The sequence below is a fragment of the Mchenga conophoros genome, linkage group LG8 (genome assembly GCF_057382185.1).
Source record: "Mchenga conophoros isolate Kocher_MC1m ecotype Shallow Benthic linkage group LG8, M_conophoros_male_GT1.1, whole genome shotgun sequence".
Lineage (NCBI taxonomy): Eukaryota > Metazoa > Chordata > Actinopteri > Cichliformes > Cichlidae > Mchenga > Mchenga conophoros.
This window is the reverse complement of record NC_140533.1, coordinates 14100793-14120221: the sequence shown is the minus strand read 5'-3', so window position 1 is coordinate 14120221 and position 19429 is coordinate 14100793. Positions and strand designations below refer to the sequence as shown.

At 39.1% G+C, this 19429-nt stretch overlaps 1 protein-coding gene across 2 annotated transcripts in view; it reads right to left on the bottom strand.

Moving 5' to 3' along the window:
* The window catches only part of LOC146568372 (transient receptor potential cation channel subfamily M member 4-like), a 29551-nt gene extending 16877 nt beyond the window's left edge, over positions 1 to 12674 (bottom strand). Inside the window, exons 1-10 of one of the 2 annotated variants that reach the window (XM_085284375.1) lie at positions 12470 to 12674; positions 9774 to 9835; positions 9508 to 9685; positions 8840 to 9026; positions 7221 to 7390; positions 5485 to 5662; positions 5324 to 5388; positions 4982 to 5221; positions 372 to 474; positions 160 to 281 (exon numbers count right to left, since the gene is read on the bottom strand). In XM_085284375.1, the coding sequence (XP_085140501.1) occupies positions 160 to 281; positions 372 to 474; positions 4982 to 5221; positions 5324 to 5388; positions 5485 to 5662; positions 7221 to 7390; positions 8840 to 9026; positions 9508 to 9685; positions 9774 to 9835; positions 12470 to 12565 (1401 nt within the window). In that variant the 5' untranslated portion in view covers positions 12566 to 12674. The remainder of the gene's footprint in view (positions 1 to 159; positions 282 to 371; positions 475 to 4981; positions 5222 to 5323; positions 5389 to 5484; positions 5663 to 7220; positions 7391 to 8839; positions 9027 to 9507; positions 9686 to 9773; positions 9836 to 12469) is intronic. The other variant, XM_085284376.1, reaches the window with a different exon arrangement.
* Between the last annotated feature and the right edge of the window lie 6755 nt (positions 12675 to 19429).

Genomic DNA, 19429 nt, shown 5'->3' with positions numbered 1-19429 from the left:
TTTAGGACAGGTCAATATTTTTTGTGCCAAATATTTCTCTAAAAATCAGAATTAAACAGTTTTTCAGTCAAAGGTGTTTAAATAGGCTGTATAATGTAATGTTATGTATGAATTCTTCTTTCAGTGCAACATCTGGTTGGTGTCTTTTTCCCTCCTCACCTTCCACTGGATGTCTCCATTGAAGAGTTCAGTCTTGGCAATGTCAACCCTGTTCCACGTTACTGCTAGTTTCAGCTCATCAGTATAAGGATTGTCCTCAGCTGATGATTGTTGCTTACTTGCTAAAAAAGACAAACATAACATAAAAATTAAAATATGGATTAAAAGTTAATGTTATGACTCTTTTGCAAAATTACAGGCTACTTACATACCTCCCACAAGTGTTTTAAGCAGGACTGTGTCAAAGTCATTTGGACTCTCATGCTCTCCGTGGTAGACTGTAATCAAATGTCTGTTCTGGTAAATGCTCAAAGCCTGGAGACAGAAGATGGGAAGGGAACAGGAATGACAGAGACATGATTACAAAATGTTTTAGAAAAAGATTAAAGAAAAGACTTGTTCTTTTTTTTTTATTAAACTGCAAGAAACAGGTCAAACACAGTTTACTATGGACATGTGATAGTTAAAGCAAAAGATTCTGGAGTTAATCTTCCCATATTCAACTTTTTATTAAATAAAAAACTGTTAAGTACAGTTTATGACCCGACCAGATCCACTTCGGCTTTGTTCAGTTCCCACCTTATTACATCTAGACCTGGACTGGACTTCTTTAACTTGCTTGAAGACCTTTCACCTCTCATCCAAGAAGCTTCTTGAGTTCTAGGGTCAAATGGTGGAGAGTCCCAGATTTAAACTCTGTGGGACTGCCCCTTCCAAGACGCCTTAATGCTCACTTACATCCTGGGCCATCCTACCTCAGAAAATCACATGATAGGGTGGGGCTAGGTTTCACAATGAGCTCACCAGAAACACTGGCTGATTGTGGCTAGAGATGGCACGATACCACTTTTTTATGTCCGATACCGATATCATAAATTTGGATATCTGCCGATACCGATATGAATTTGATATAGTGTGTTTTTTAATCAATAAAACTGTTTTTTTAATATATTGCTGTATTTTGTATAAGTTCATACTCAAGTTTAAATAAACAACAACACTAAAGCTATTCTGTTATACCTGTATGTAAAAAAATACACTGCACCCAAAATATTTCATAGTTCAACAATACTGATCAATCTAATAAACTTAAACCTACTCCATCCTTCCTATTCTGGTATTTTAAAGAGTACTTAGCAGAAATATTAAGCAACCTAACTAATAGGGTTGCAAACTCCCAGCAAAAAAAAATAGGGAACCACCCCCCACCCTCCACCTCATGATGCTTAATCGACGTAATCAACTTTAATTTGATGCAGTGTGGAAAAAAAATTTAAAATTATTTTTCAAGAATAATTAAATAGATTCAACATCTTTCTTCAACAGAATTGCAGACTGCACAGATGGTACCTTCCCAAAGGAAAAAGTACTATAGCTTACTAGGGTATATTAGACTTAACATTTACTATATACAGTAATGGACTTCTATATATTTTACATAAGATTAAAACTTTGGGTGTAAGATTCAGATAATTATTGATTAAAAGCTAGACATTTTAAATGAGAATGAGAAAGAAAAGTATGTCTTTGTGCCCCCTTTTCCCTGTTAATGCCCTATCGGCCCCCCTGGCGAAACTTTGCTAGATCCGCCCCTGCACAGCTACCAGCCGTCAGCTGCGTAGAAAAGGATCCTGGTGTAGAAAGTAATATTAAATAAATTCTAACAACAGCTTATCAAGGTTAAACCTGCTGCTGTTGTTCAGCCGCTGGTTTCATCTTTCTGGTGCAAAGTGGGCCAAAAACAAACAAGAGAGACGGACTCGCGACAGAAAAGCCGATCAGCTGATCATTAAGCAGTTTCACGATTGAAGTAGCAGCAAGAAGAGGCAGTCGCTCCATATATCGGTTGTTAAGCTTAACATGTGAATGCTTTATAAACATTCAGAGATGAATTTACACACTTGCTTTACTTCTCTCTGGGATAACTTCCTCGGAGATGAAATGCCAGTTTGGTAGTGAGGCTACAAATACACACAGCCGCTCTATCACGTGAGCACACTGCTCCAACGTGCTACGGTTATGAGCCGAGTTACACCTTGTCGCAAGTTTTGTGAGGTGCTTTTTTGATATTTAATGGATCGGATTAAATTTTTTATTTCTCTCCGATATCCGATCAGTATCGGACCGATACCGACACGTAATATCGGATCGGTCCATCTCTAATTGTGACCCACACCCATATTCACACCTCGGCTCATGTGATTAGGTAGAGGATCATTAGGGGGTCCTTTGTCCCTCTTTGGGGGGAAACTACCACTGGGTTTAAATCTGGGACTCTCCACCATTTGACCCTAGAACTGAAGAAGCTTCTCGAACGAGAGGTGAAAGGTCTTCAAGCAACTCAAAGAAGTCCAGACGCTTTTCTTTCCAAGCTCCTTAAACTACGATGACCTGGACGACTGAGAACCTTCACAGACGGATCTGTTTATAGTGGCTTATTGTGTCCCTACATGATCTGTATACCTATTCCTTATTTAAAATGTTTCATTCTGATACATTTATAATGTGTTTCCGTTTTATTATAAAACTTCATTAAAGACTTGGAAAGCTGCCCTGCATTTTTCTTTTCTTTGGTCTTTTATTAGTTAAATGTGAAAGGTAAATGTCATGAAGTCACAATCTATCAGTGAAGGCTAACATAAGATCAGAATATAAATGCTTATATTTGCAACATTAACGAGGAGGGGAGGAGGCCCCGGGGCAGACCCAGGACACGCTGGAGAGATTATATCTCTCGGCTGGCCTGGGAACGCCTTGGTGTTCCCCGGATAAGCTGGAGGAGGTGGCTGGGGAGAGGGAGGTCTGGGCTTCTCTACTTGGGCTGCTGCCCCCGCGACCCAGCCCCGGATGAATGGATGGATGGATGGATGGTCTTTAAGCAGTTCAGTCTTGAATAACCGAATTCTTTATCACTATTATTATTGCCTTTGTTGTTTCTGTTGCCGTTGCTGTTGTTGTGGTTAGTATTATTATTGCCTGATCATAAACTGTAGCAAACAGTTTTTTGTTTACTAAGAAACAAACTTGAGGGCAGATCTACTCCACAGTATGTTGTTGACTGAATAACAAATGCTAAAATCAGCGATTCTTGAACACACATCCTGGAACAGGGTGCCAACACCTGATAAGTAAAGAACGGTCCACACAGAACCGCTCATCTTAGTTAAGGCGAATATTAATAGCAGTATTTCACATTTTTCTCTCAGAGTGTAAAGAAATGGGTAGAAGCACAAATATTATAATATTAACCATAATATGTAAATATTAATATAATAATATTAACATAAATATTAATATTATTTAGAAAGCTAATTGAAAATAATCAATGTCAGGTTCAATGGTCAAACCTGTCCAGTTTCCTGAAAATTTACAGGGGTACACTGCACACCGTGCAAAGAAGACAAAGCAGACATTCACTATTGTACCTCTCTCCTGACCTCCACCATACATCTTTAATTCAATTGATACGTCAATCAATCTATCAATTTTCATATTAGGACACATCATGCCATCAGACCTGTTGTCATTAATTTTCAGTCCAGTTTTTATATTATTTATTATACTTCAGCCTTTTCTTGACCATCTTTCTACTAATAGCTACCATTTATTCTGAGGCTCCCATAAAAAGCAGATGAATCAACCAAACTTTTATTTTTATTTTTTATTTCGTGACTATCAGATCCTCCCGATCTTCTGTGGATAAATTTTAGGCATCTCACTTTTTTGTCCTCCACTTTTCCAGTTTACCTAGATATTTTAAAAGCACACTGCATGCCATGCAAAATTGATCCAAGTTTTCAGCTAATTTTCAGCTGAGCACTGCTATATAATTTTTGTAATTGAATACCCTGTTTAATCACATTTTCATTCACACTCAACACTAATACAATAATCTATTGTAAAACTACTTTTTGGGGGTATTAGGTTTTGATTTTGATCCAGTGCTATTGAACAATTGCATTATACATATATGCTACATGTATATGGTGTTATTTTTGTGCCACTATTCTGAGCGCACGTAAAAAAAAATTGCAGTAGCAAGTGTTGCATTTTGAGGAGAAATTTATTTTGAGCGAAGAAAAGCTAAATTTGAGTGAACAAACTTGGTGGGTAACAGGCATCTCCGAAAACGTTTAGAGCACTTATGCAAATATGTGATGTCTTGATGAATCGAGCAGGTATTTGAAGTTTACACAGCAACATTCTCACATGAAAATATCTTAAACGTTTATTTTGTGACCCAGAAAGAGTAATATTTCAAACTCTGTCACTCTGTGTTCCCCTGCCACTGCCTTGATTGAGTTTTGGACGAAATGGATTCTGGGATATTGCATTTCGTCACTTCGAGCTGTTTGGAGACCAGAACAGCCAATCAGATTTTTTTGCATCCAAGTCTGTGATTGGCTGGTTTTGTGGCACAAATATAACGGTGTATAGAAAGAGTTGAGTTGCAAGCGAGCACAAAAGCAAAAACTGAGCGAGTGGGGCTGCTATTGTGTGTGTGTGTATGGATAATAGCAAACACTGAAATACATTTTTTCCACGCAGCAATGAAGTTCGTTCACTCAAATTTAGCTTTTCTTCGCTCAAAATGCAACACTTGCACCTGCAATTTTTTTTACGTGCGCTCAGAATAGTGGCACAAAAATAATGCCATACCATGTATGCTTTGGTTCTATAAAAACACCCATAATCACAGCTTGTGAGTGAGTTAGCTTTTTCTTTTCACTATGCTGAACCAAATAACAGTTTCAAGAAAGTCTTTCCCCCAACTCTTCTGCAGACGAAGAGCCAATGCAATGTTTCTGTTGTCAGCACTCACCTGTTCAACTAGTTTGTCAGTCTCTGTTTCTGAAGGAAAATGCTTCTTAAACCGTTCTGCCACTCTGTCTTTGAGATCCACCTTGGGAGCTTTAAGAGCCTCATTGTTGCCTTCACCAGAGGACGGCACAGCTGGAGCTGAAGACAGGTTCTCCAAGACATCACTCAGGAAATCAGCCAAGCCTCCTGAGCCAGCCACAACCAGCCAGGGGATAAAGTTTTTCAGAGAGAGATCCATTCTCTGACAGACATTACAAAAACAATCAAAAAGAAACATTTCCACAATTTAAATGCTAATTCACAAGATTTTTGTGATAATCAAAACATAAAGCAGAGACTGTACCTTCAGCGTGTCTGCTTCCCCTGATATCAGCATACAAAGGACAGGGATGTCAATGCTGCCACTTCCTTTAAAGAGATACAAATTTCACTTAACTTCAGCTCAATAAAAGTCTTATAAATCTTAATAAAATATTGTACTCATAGTATGGTACCATCTCTCACCCCATATGCCTGTGCGCTGCTGGGAAATGTATTCCTCCAATCTGGCTCTGAAATCTGTTTCTCCTCCTCTGCGGCCCACACTACCATCATCCACCAGCAGGAAGGCCTGGTAGTTGTTGTCCAGGTAGCAGGAGTCCCGAGAAATGCTGTGGACATAGTACTTTGCAGGAAAGCTTCCCTACAAAAGAAGAAAAAACTGTTATTACAGTGTTTCTTTGATTAAGATAATTGTCTACAGTGTAATGGAAGCCTGAAACCTTTGGATCTTTTTTGTGTGTTTTAATAGGAGATACAAATACAGCTTGGTCCCAAGATTACCAGTATAGTATAGATTTGCCTTACTTTGAGCACTCAATGATAAAATTCACATAATCTTACTAACCCTAAATGTTGATTCTGTTCATCTGGACGTAGCATTTTCAGCGGGAGAAACACTTCGTTGTAAATCCAGCTGACTTCTTCAGTCTCAGCTGACTGCAGGTTTTCCCAACATCATAAACAGTACATTTGCATAATGGCTGATACCAACACAACTGAATAAACATTGGGTCAGTTTCTTGATCATTAATATGCATATTGTCATTAGCACTGATCAATGACCATTATTCAATGGCCATGAGTACCATCTAGAGAGAGTTGGGGAATGGCTGTAATCACAGCATTGGCCTGTAGGTTTAAATACACTGCAGAGTCTTGGCCTGGCGAGGTAGCTCTTCTGTGTTGTGCCATTCACTTTAACCAGAGCCTGTTTGGTTTCCCTGATGTATAAATCATGGCAATCCTGCTGACACTTAACAGCATCCACTTTATTACTCTGTGTCAGGACCCAACTCTTGGGGTGGATCAGTTTTTGGCGCATCATTTTTTGGGGTATTAAAGCTGCAGAGACACAGTGTTGGGAGAAAATGCGTTTCAACTCTTCCGATACTCCTGACACATACAGAATCACTAAGGGGTTTTGCTTAGGCGGCAGTTGTCCTTCTTCTCACCTGGATTGGCTGGAGCTTTCTTTAGGTCCCTTCCTAGTTTTGGGTAGGCTGACAGGGAATCACAAGAAAATCATATCAAGAAGGCCCTGAGTAAATGTGTTTATCCCAGCTGGACATTTGTCAAAGCTGGAAAGGCACCTAAAGAAAGTTCCAGCTGGTCCAACAGAGAAGAATGACAACTGCTGTCTAAGTGAAAACCCTTAGTGTGACAATTGAAATGCATTTTCTCTAAACACCGCATCTCCATGGCTTTTATACATGAAACACACTGCCAAAAATTGGTCCACCTCAACGATCGGGTCCCCCAACACAAACAGAGTAATATAGTGTACTGGAATTGTAGTTATGGGCATTGATCAATGGTTGTATTCAAGGAACTGACCTTGTAGACTATTGCTCTTCAGTGGTGCTAGTTTCAGTCATTATGCATGTGTACTGTTTATAAGGTTGGGAAAACCTGCAGTCATTCAAGACTGAAGAAGACAGTTGGATGAGTGACGTAATGTTTCTCCCACTGAAAGCCTTACTTCCAGATGAACAGAATCAACTTTTTGGGATTTACTTGCCTGGATAACTGAGCATGCATCAAGACAATGTCTTACTTATCTTAAATTTGGGACGTATATTTATACTAATTACAAGCAATTAAAAAATCTATTAAAATGAGAAATGTAAATCAAATCTTTAAGTGAGCTTTTTGCAAAATAAAGGTGAACACATGTTTAAACGTGTAAATGTCTGTACTACCTGAGGGTTGACCAGCTGCTCTCGTTTTTTCACAAGGCCCCACGGAGCAATGCCCAACGCTACCACCTTGTTGAGGGAGACTGAAGATGCTGCAGCTGCATGATCTCTCACTGCCTGTCCGACACACCTGCCAACACCTTCACGCAGACCTGTAGTTAAGATCCATGCACCTGGGGGAAACAGGTAGATGGTAAATTTCCTGGTTCAACCTGTATACTAAGTAGCTTACTGTGCCATGCCACTAAATAATTCCGAAATGTTAAAAAGCTGTGTAAACTAACACCTGAATAATAATTAACAATAATTTGCAAATCTCATATCTCTATATGTGATACCATTAGCTAATATGTTGTCCATAACTGGGGTTATTTACATTTTGCACAACTTCATACCTATTATTTATTATTTATTTATTACTATCTGTTACATTTCTTTGAATAGGCTTAAAAATCAAACAAAAAATAATGTATTAAGCTGTGAAACTGTATCATATTATTTTTTATCATTTTCACTAAAACACTGTCAGGGTCATGAGTCTGGTGACCCAGTGTTTACGTATTGTCCATTTAATTTTTTAATTTAATTCTTAGGTTTTGGTCCTTTGCCTTCCTTTGCCTTTAGTTTAACTTGTCTCCACATGTCATGTCACTCTTGTGGCCATGTTCCCAATGTCTCCCCAGTCACTGTGTTAAGTTTGGCTGGAGTCTGAGTTTCGGTCTGTGTGTTTATCTGTCAAAGAATTAAGAGCACTAGAAATACTAGAAAAACCAAAAAGATGCATAAAAAATGTTTTTATATGCAGCGTGTTTTAATGGCGAGTGTAAGTACAAAAGCAACATGTTTGCTTTCTCACTGCTACGCCCTGTCCTGGATGTTATCCAATAATCATGTTTACTTAGTGTGAGCCATGTAGCAACTTGCATATTTGTGTGAACAATTTTTTCATTGCTTCTTGTACTTGTTTTGAAAGAAGAGCAAGTGACAGGAGATCAGTATCACCATGTGCTACCTGCACTTGGTACAGTAGTCAAAGAGAAAATTGCCATTTCAGTACAAACATTAGGACCAGACAGTATGCTTTTTTTTAGAGCTTATAGTATAATCCATTGAGTAAACAATACTACTTCCATCCTGGTGTCTTGAGTGGGAAACTGCTTTATTTACGATCACAGCATCTCCAGAGTCCTTAACAGCGATACCTGACATCCCAGGTGTGCTACAGGATGTATAATATCTTCTACAAAGATGACTGCAAGATGGGGTTTGGCCATCATTGATATGTGATTGCATTAAGATGACTTACATATCTCGATGCATGCTCAGTTATCCAGGTAAGGAAATGTTTCAACTATATTTTCATAGATGAAAAACGTATGTCCAGGTGAACAGAATCTGCTTTTTTTCCTTTTACAGCTTTATAAATCTAGAAACTAAACAAAGTTAAGGCAAGGCATTCTTTTATACATTTTTTATATGGTAAAAGGAACCATCTGGAAATGACGATAGCATCTGCTAACCAACAATCAAATATTTCAGCAAACATCTCACAGAAATTCCAAGCACACTGTAATCATTATAGATGAGGCACTGACAGAGTGACAGATGCATAAAGTTTTTACCTGTGCTTTGTGACGCTTTCACCAGTCCCTGTCTGAGAACCTCCCGTACCCAGGTCTTCACCTGTGTCCTGCTCTCTCCACCCACAACAGAAACAACCAGGTTTGGTCTAGGAAGACCCCATATTGACTGGGCTGTCAGTATGTTGTACACCACCGAAGGCTCAGTGCTCCATGACAGGCGCAGGAACTAAGATTAGACATTTGATGGATTAAAAGAAACAATTACATGTCAACAACACAAAGAGGCTTGGAAAGTAATGAATTGTGATCTAGTATCAAAGCTAAAATGTTGCTTTGCTTGTTTCAACCGTTAAATTGTGATTAAAACTTTGAAAATGAAAATGACCCTTAACCCATTAGAGCCCAGACCAATTTTTACTGTCAGGAAAACTATGGGAGAGTCAGTGTTAAAGGTTTTACAGGAACTTTCCTCAATATGTTAAGGAGTGGCTTGTTCTTTACTCTGGTACTGACTTTGTTTGTTTAGTAGCAGGTTGAAGGTCAGGAAAACTCAAAGTACTGACTACCAGAGGTCCAGGTTTATCTGGATCTTTATTTAACCCACCTTTACACCTTTACATGAATTTTCCTTTAAAAACATTTTCACATTTTCCAAAACTCTAAGGCTGTAGAGATAAAGCATTATGGGACAAAATGAAAGCACCCACATGGCTGTGCCTCTTGCTGGCTCCTGCAAACTGCACCTCTCCAAAGGCATCAGTTGGTTGTTCAGAGGAGTGCTCCGCACTTTCCCAGTGCTTCAAAATTGCTGTGCTGAAATAATCTCCAACAGCCACAGAGGCATGGTCATCTCTCGCAGCCCCACACTGACAAAATTCACTACTACTGAGAGAGGTGGAGGGATACAAACATCACTATGAGAGTCAACTCAAATTACAAACATGTCACTATCAAAAGGCAGAGGTCACAGTACCTGAAGGAATCTTCTACAAAGGTGCTGCACACTCGTTTCTTGATGATTTTGGGGATCCAACTCTGAAAGGATTTTTAAAAAGTTGTTAAATAGTGATTGACTTATACGGATTTCTGAGCCTGGTTTAACAGTGAGCCTGTGTATGCACATATCCTGTAGTAGAATAATACAACCCACAAGTCAAACATTTTATTTTTTTAATTAAACTTTTAAATTGGCCTAGGTACTCATTGGTATTCATTTATAATCTGCTATTATGCAAGTGGAATGAAAGCTTGGTATGTGACCTCAGTACTGACATTTTTACAGTGTGTTGAGTGTTTGAAGCTCAGGTTTTTCGAAACACTGCAGTTCAAAACATTTACATCATGTTTGAGGTTCTGGTTGTATTTCAGCCAAGTGTTGACAGGTTGCTTACCTGCTGCTTCCAGGAATGTAAGCAAGTAATCCAAGGTGCCAGGATTTCCATTTGTATGAACCAGTGTCATTTGAGCTGAATCTTGTTATTATTAAATTATTGTTTTTAATACTACAGCTTCTATTTATAACAAGGGGCACAAGAGCCACTTGTATATAACAAAACAATACCTGGTTTCTCATTATTATTTTTGTTGATTATGAAGCTTAAGGAGAAAACCAGCAGAAATTGTCAGCTCTTACTCCCATCTTTTTGGGAGAAAAAAAAAAAGCTTCATTTTCATTACACTTAGGGACTTAGAAATTAAACACTTTCTCCCTCTCCTTTATCTTTCCTGCTTGGCTTCTCATGTCTTGTCTAGTCTCTTCTATCTCAAACCCTCAAAGAGTCTCTCAGTCTCAGTGTTCTCTTAAACCTAAAGAAGAATTATGGATTTGATCAACTGGTCCTTTAATGCAATTGAGGAGAACCCAGGCTTCTCATCGAGAACCTGTGCTTTGTGACGCACCAAAGTCTTGAAAAGTTTGGTGGCATTTCAAATGAAGAACTCGATTTATACTGCAGAAGCTTGTCAGGGTCAACGAAAGGTTCGTAAGGATATCAAGATGCGAGTCTGGCTGTTTTTAGAAACTGAGGCAGAACTGGATTTAACCAAGACATCTGCAGACTGAGTTGCACTTCTCATCGAGAAGCCTGGGTTCAAGAGAGGCCGACTGTCCTGGAGGGACGTTCCCTGCCGGTTACACAATCGATGTCTGGCGGAACTGGCGCGTCGTGTGCCTGACGGGACTGTCAATCAAGGACATCGAACACATCTACCTATTCAGAAATATGATAACAGGGTTCTTGCTCATTGGAGCTGGCTCGGCCCTGGCTTATCGAAGATTAAAGAAAGCAGTTACGGCTGTTCAAATCCCCACAAGGCTGGCCGCTATAATTGAAGCGATGGGGAGGGCCTTGAATACTCAGACGGTGGTCTTAGAGAAGCTCACGGCTCTTCAACGGGAAATTGAGAGACCTGGTGACAAGTGACGGACATTAGACAACTGTAAAATTGGATGCAGTTGTTCGTACTAATTCAAACATCCACCATCTTCATTTCATGCGGTTACCCCCACTGGTGCCAGCTGGAAGGCCCCAAGGCCGAGGTTAATGGAAATAACAAAATTCTCCTTGATAACAGGACTGTGTGTTTTTGGACTCTTTACCCTTATTCTTCAAGGCCACCTGTATCGACTGAAGGAATGCTGACTTTCACTTTACCGGGTGAAGGGATACCTTCTCTCAAGGGACGCACACGAATGCACACATATGCATGTACACTAACACAAACATACCGCCCCCCACCTCCAAACACCTCCGATGCATGTCTTTTATGTTGTGAGATGTGATGATTCATGCGCTATGTGCTGAATCATCACATCACATCAATCATAACGCTGTCGATGTTAACTCTCAGGAAGCTTATAATTCAACAAAAGTTAAATTCACTTCCAAACTTTGAATGGGGATGTGGTTTGTTTGTTTGTTAAGAAAAAAACAGCCTTAAATCTGGGTAGTTATAACAATAAATATAATTGCTGTCTGTAACAATTTCTGCATTTTTCTCCCTTTATTTGTACAATTATTTCTCTAAAACATATGTCGATCAAAATTGTTGCTATACATGCTTCTGTGACAAGTGGCCATGTGGAGAATAGTGCAACCTGTGAGATTAGCAGGTGTGCGTGCAGAGATGAGTATGAGATTGTTTTGAAACCTTATGCTTTAAAAGTTTCAGTGTTTCACAAACCTTTCCTTTGCCTATTACTAATGTGATCCCCACAGGCCTGCAAAATACCTCCGCAGCTAAATGAATGAGTGGAATGCAGCCATCTTTAATGTTATCAGTAAACAAGATTACATGCTTAATTGCATGCATGTAGTTATGATGCTATAGGTATACTAGTAGACATAAGTTGGGCTCTTATATTGTGCTTTCCATTTTTCTTTTGAGTAAACATTATTGAATTGCTATAGAAACCTTTCAATGAACCGGTTTATACTTAGTAAAGCTTCCTTTAAGGTCCACCAGTTAGACAAGTTTCTGAGACGTTTGTGGGTGGCTCACCATCGCCATTACTTGGAACATTTAGTGGAAATTCCAAGTATAACTTTTTTAAACATTCAGTTTTTTTTTCTTTTGGTTAGTTGCTTTCTCTTTTGCTTTGTTTTGTTTTTGCAAACATGCCATGACATCACAACAGCAGTTGAAGGGTTTTAGTGAAAGCGGACCTACCTGGCTCTTCTCTGTTTGGCAGATATTGTCTGTGTTGTCGCCTCTATCTCCTTCCTCTATTCTTACTCCTTCTTCTTTTGCTCCCGTGTCATTCATGTTTCTCTTTCAGTCGTTCTCAGTAAGAAATGTGTGCGGAAGGACTAAAACTGTTGATTTCTGACGAGTTTCCACCTTGTCTCCTACTGCTGAACTCCATTCCCTGCCACTGTTGTCACTCTGCATGCACACAAAATAGGTGCAGCCAGCACACATGTAAAGGTGTGGTTTCACAGAGGAAGACAGTTCCTCCAAACTTTGAAAACAAGAAATTCCAGTCGAAAGCACTCAGACACGGAGTCTGAGCTGGTCTAGCGTTCATTGCAATACTTCCCCATCCTCTTACCTGGTCACTCCCATCTGATGTGGAAAAACTGAATACCTTTAATGACACATTTAGACACCACTGCAGCAGACAGACATCTCAGCAGCTTTGAGCTAAGCTAAAAATACCACACATTTGCAACTCAGCCTGTTAGGTATGAGTCTCTGTGGTGTTAAATATTAATGCAGGCAAATATATTTGTTTGAAACGCAAATTTCAGTCAAAGAAATATTATTAGAATAAGAATTTTTATTCAGCTGAAATTTAGTGCAGTGTGTGCATGGGTTCCATTTGCTTAATCGTAACTTTTAAAAGAAAATTTGCAGCTGCTTCATGGCCCTGGTTAAACGATTTCAAAGGTTCATTATGAAAGTAGAACATGTATCAGGTTTTAAACCTGCAGGATTCCATTATTTATTTTCCTTATAGACTATACATTAAAAACACACACTTGATTCGCTTACATATTTATTGTATATCACATTTAAATATTGACACATAAAATAAAGGTTGGACTGATGTGGCTAAACATTTCATACAACTGCTTTCATCAACAATGTCGATATATTTAGTTGTCAGTAGCTGGAAACTATGTTGGGAATTCAGGAATACGGCAGATAGTAAACAGTGTCTTTAACACTATGACTAAATCAACTCAAACACACACACACACACACGCAGTTTCATTGCCTAATGTTGGACTTAAAGTAACCTTTTGTGACGTTTTTATTCTTATGTTTGCTTGTTGCTCCAAACACACCCCGTCCATATTCCTACTACCACTCCTTTTTTTTTCTAATTGCAGTTTGGGTTTTCTGTGACGACACACTCCATCCTGCCTTCCTTTTGGCCTGTTGTGTGGCCGGTCTCATCTGTAGCTATTGCTTAGGTGTGCTTACTTTGGATTCATCAGTTTGAGCCTTTCTGAGTCATTTAAGAAATTACCGAAACCTAATGGGCTGTGCCTTCTTCAAACAGCATTTGATGTGCAATGACCAATAACTTTTTTAGAATAATATTCCTGATCCAATACTGAGACATGTGGGAGGATGATCCTTTTGATAAAGACTTCATGCTTGAGAAGATAATGAAAGGAGCAGAGAAAGAAGGATGGGAGTGGTACTTAACAATCAGGTTGTAAATGGTAAAAGAACTGATTTCTTACATAACAGTTTTCTGCTGTCCCATAGCACCCAAAGCGCTTTATAGCACATGTCACATTCACCCATTAATTTACATTCATATTCCGATGGATAAATTGACTGCCAAACTGTGAAACAGTCGCTTCCCCCAAACCTTCAGACTCCTGAACACTGTGACTGGACTGACACATACAATGATTCGCTCACACACGTCACTACCTCAAGCACTTATGTGCACAGTCTCATACACACACACATGCACACCTTCATACACCAAGTTATTTTTTGCACAACCCACTGTTATTGTTGTACTTTTCTGTTGCACTGTTTTGTCTGGACTTTCTTGTGTCTGTATCGTTCCATTCTGTCTGGCGTTGCACTGTTTTTTTTGTTGTTGCTTTTTTTGAAATTCTTGCACACTTACACTTTATGTAGTCCTGTTTTGTTTGTTTGTTATAAACTATATATGTAGCAACATGGTCTTGGAAGAATTTTGTCAAGTTTCTCTGTGTACTGTACCACTGGTTGAAATGATAATAAAGCTACTTGACTTGACTTGACTCAAGCTTAGTCAAGTGAAAATAATCAGTATGTGAATACTGATAGACTGGTTCTTTAGCTACATGCCTAAACACGCCTAAACATGGCAATGAGTAGGTTAACAGTGTTGGAAAGGTTACTTTTAAAATGTATTCCACTACAGATTACAGAATACATGCCTCAAAATGTATTTTGTAGCGTATTCTGTTATGTTACTCAATGAGAGTAACGTATTCTGAATACTTTGGATTACTTAATACATTATCATGCTTTTTTACAACTACATGAATGTACTATTGCTGTGTGATTTATTTTACTATAACTGAAGGTTACTCACCATGCCAATACCAACTAGATTTTTAAATCTTAATATAAAATGAGTAACAGTAGGTGGACATTAGGTAAGGCTGCACTTTTTGCAGCGATCTCGTGTAGAAAACTATTCCACGCGTATATAAACCAGATCCACGGCTCCAAACCGTAGTAAAGGGACCTCTGGCTGCGGTGGTTATTATTATATTTACATGCTTTCAGCTCCCGTTTCTGCTCGGTGACAATTTGTACTTTTCGACTCTCCTTTTTTCTCCCTCCCCCATGCTCACACACACATAACGGGAGGAGCAGTCCCACACATTCTCCCTGCAGCTCGGACTACACTGCCCATGAGGCTACTTTCTTTAGGGCTACGCCTGTAACACTCTGCCTATTGCCTATTGAATATGCCTTCATATTAAATAAGTTTTTGAATAATAATTGTTTAAAATATTTCTTCACGTCACGGATGCAAGGAGGGGTGATATGGGCCACAAGATTGAGACACAGACATTAGAGTCTCTTAATGCGTGTTTTGTTTGGGTTTCCACCGGTGTGGAATTTCCAAAAATAGGGCATAGTCTAACATATGAAACAGGGAAAGACCGCCGTGTAATCCCTTTATTCCAACAAAGTAACTGTATTCTGATTATCACCTTTTTAAACAGTGACTGTAAGGGACTACATCTACTCATATTTTGTATTTTAAATATGTAACGCTGGTACATGTATTCCGTTACCCCCCAACACTGTAGATTGATGAGCAGAATGTTGCTGACCAGGAGGTTTAGGACCAGCAAAAATCACTACCAGACAGTTACTATCCTGATTTATACGCAGCTCCTTGTTCAGTGTCACAAAACAGACATTAAAGGAGAAAGATAAGAAAGCTACATTCAGTTTTTTATTGCTGTGAAGATCTGATTTGAAAATGTAACAACAACATTTTTATGCCATTTGCATAAACATTTGTAACATCCATCTCTTGCGCAGGGATCTGTCCAGTGGCGGTCCTAGCCTCTTTGGCGCCCTGGGCGAACACTCCCTCTGGCACCTCGCACAACCCAGGATTCAAATCAGGAATACATAATGAGCTTGGATTGACAACATTATAAGTGAAATGTGCTCTATTTGGAAGCAGCAGGGCCCCCTCCCCTTTCAATGGGTTGTGTGTGAGACTTTAAATCATCAAACTGTAAATCTCCTCCCTGTGCCGCAAGCAATAGGCCTCCTCGCAAACGGAGGGCACCCTTACTCCCAGCAAATGGGCGATAGAAAGATCGGTGCCTATGTCATCCCCAGTATGCGCTAGCATGACATCGGGGCAGCATGAGTACGAGGAATTTTTAATTTTTTTTTTTTTGCCGATGCCCGTGATGCCGCCCCCCCACCACGATGCCGCCCCGGGCAACCGCCCGTGTCGCCCGTATCAAAAACCGCTACTGGATCTGTCCAAAGATTTGCAAAAAAGTGATTCAGGTTTGGCTTGTAAGGGTGGAGCAGAGCCTGATTGACAACTCCATCCTTCGCCTGAACAAGAGGAGGAAGTTGTCATGTTGTTCACAGTATATCATTAAACATGTACCCCTGGTATATTGCCAACTGATGGTAACTTTCTCACCATATTTCCTACAATGACGATTTTGGCCCCAGCTGCTTGTGAATGGTAAACATGAGAATGAGGTAAAGGATAAAGTGTAATACAAGCAAAGAATTTCCCAGCCAAATTCATGTGACCAGCAGGACATCTGGAAACACAAGCACAGTAATGCTGAATCAATGGGGTAACAGCACCAAATGGTGGCAAACCTGTAAATAAACCTGTGACTTAAACCAGGCATTAAGAAAATATTTATGGCACATTATATCCAAACAAGTGCATTAAAACACAAACACAGCGCATTAAAAATGTTATGGTTTTGCAATGACAAAACATAATTTAACTATATGTGGCGGGCAGACCACGCCCGCCTGTTAAAACACAGGGACTTGGTGGGTGGTTGTGGTGTGGTGTATGTCCGGCTGGCAGCTTGTGAGCTGCAGCCGCGTGTAATAAAAATGGCTCAAAGCAACAACCTGTGATCCCGCCATGCTTTAGTCACACCACACTATAATATTGTGAAAATATTTGGAAAAATCCCCTATGTCTTGTTTTTTATTTCTTGTCTATACCTGCAGATTAGCCCTACACTGTAAAAAATGGCAGTGAAATTGACATAAAAACTATGTAAAATCCCTACAGAAATGTTTCAATCACAGTGAATTTTTGTAAACTATTAAACAGAATGTCTTTGTTATATTTACAACATCAATGTGTTATTATAATCAAATTTATTTGTTAAAACTACAAATAGTGGGAACAAAAACAGTGAAATACTTTAATACTCATAACAAAAAAAATTCTGTTAATTTGACATGCAAATATTGTAAAAACTATAGTTTTAGTCAGTTGTTTTTAAAAAATACACGAATTATATGTAAGTCACTTTACAAATTTATACTGTAGGCCTGTAACAGACCTACTTTTAACATGAGTCATGAAATTATGCAAATTCAGGTATAGGGCTAATAAAATGTTTTCACAGAAAATGTCATTGTGAACCTGAGAGGTTACTTCTCTATATAAAGATATACAATTATAATGACATTATCAGTTTTTTAATCATTCAGGCTTTTTGCAGCCTATTGTAGAGTAACCTATAAGAAATTATTATTATCGATAGCCTAGCCTTCTGTTCAGTTATAATCCTTGTATTCTTTATGTTTCTTTTAATTGTAATGTGATACTTAGGCTACGTCCACACGTACACGGGTATTTTTGAAAACGGAGATTTTCCATTGTCGTTTTGAAAAATAATCCTGTCCACATGTAAAGGCAGAAATGAAGGAAAACGCTGCTAGGAACATGCCAAAGCAACAGGTGGCGATATATTCCTAACCGTGCAGAAATGTTGGCCAATCAGAAGTCTAGAAGCCTAAACAAAGCTGGGGCATAGAAGCAGAACCGAGTCGTATGTGTGGAGGGATAGTAACTGTGTGTGTATATATGTAAGCATTTAAACACTACAGAGAGTACAATTAACAGTAATAGTATTGTAGAAATTCATTTCACCGAAACAATAACGTGGCGCACAGTGTGACGTCAAAAAATGAGCACACCTTTGACGCTGCGTTTTCTGCGTTTTTCTCGTCCGTAAATGCAAAAACTGAGTTTTCAAAAATATCCACCCTGCTCGGAGTTTTTAGAAATCTCCGTTTTTAGTGACCGAAAACGCTGATTACGTGTGGACGAAAGGTGCAAACGCATAGAAAAAATCTGCGTTTTCAAAAATACCCAGGTACGTGTGGACGTAGCCTTAGACTAGACTACTGTTTTTGGGTTAGGTTAGCAATAGTAATGTGTTAGTGATGGGTCGTTCCCGAACGAAATGGCTCTTAGAGCCGGTTCTTTGACGTGAACGACGCCGGCTCCTTATCCGAGCTGTCACGTGTTTTTTTTTTTTCTTTCTCTCACCCTCTCTTACACTCTCTTACACTCAGTAGCACAGGAACTTCCTGTGCTACTGAGTGTAAGCACGTAAAAACTCTGAAGCACGTACAAAACACAACAGAAGTGCTCCAGGATGCTGGGCGCAGTGTTGTGCTTTTGTTACCTAGAGGCTACACAAGCCAGCAAGTACCAACGACCTGATTTGGTGTGTGGTAGTAACAGGTAAATGAAAATTTTTTTTTAATTATTTGAATATATGTGAGTGCTTGTGTATAAATACACAAACCATACACATATGCTTTCAGTTGTGTAATTTAAGTGATCTAGGTAGCTCTGTTTTGGAATTTGTACGTGCTTTGTCTCTAGGGGCCACCACATTTATATATAAAAACATATATAAATAAAACCACTTTTTTTAACATTAGTAATTCCTTTTGTGCATAATTTTATATTATTTTTAATAATAAATTAAAGCAACAAAACAATCTGAAGAGCCAGCTCTTTTTAGTGAGCCGAGCCGAAAGAGCCGGAAATCCCCTCACTAACAGATAGCACAGACGTTAAGGCGGCGAAGCGTGATTGCGGGTGCCGCTCAGGTGCATCCGCCTCCCCTGCAGCGGCGCTGCAGACCATGCCCCGCCACACACATTAACCAGGTAAAATACATATTTAAGCAGAATTTTGCAAATATCTATTTTTCAGCAGCATAGTGCTTTTTTTTCAATTATTTTTTTAAAAGTCAGGTCAAGGCTCCAAAAGCCCAAAGGCGATATAAGGCTGGCACCTCACAACAGTTTTTCTTTGCTACATGGATCATTTTAGTTCAGCTGGGTGTCTTTCCTTTTGTTATATTTCTTTAAGAGTTCAAAATGTGTTAATTACATAAATAAAAAGTAATTTTCTCTGTAGCACTTCATGGATTTAAGCAACACACCTTAGTTGTTTACACAAAGCATAAAGGTAAAAAAAAAAACATATACAGTGTTATCTTCATTTTAGATGTCAAAAAGTATTTGCAGCTCCCAGTGTTTACTTTTGCGTGGAAGTCGCGTCCAAGTGGCTCTTTGGGTGTTAAAGGTTGCTGACCCCTGCCTTAGCTGGTCACCGTTATCTGA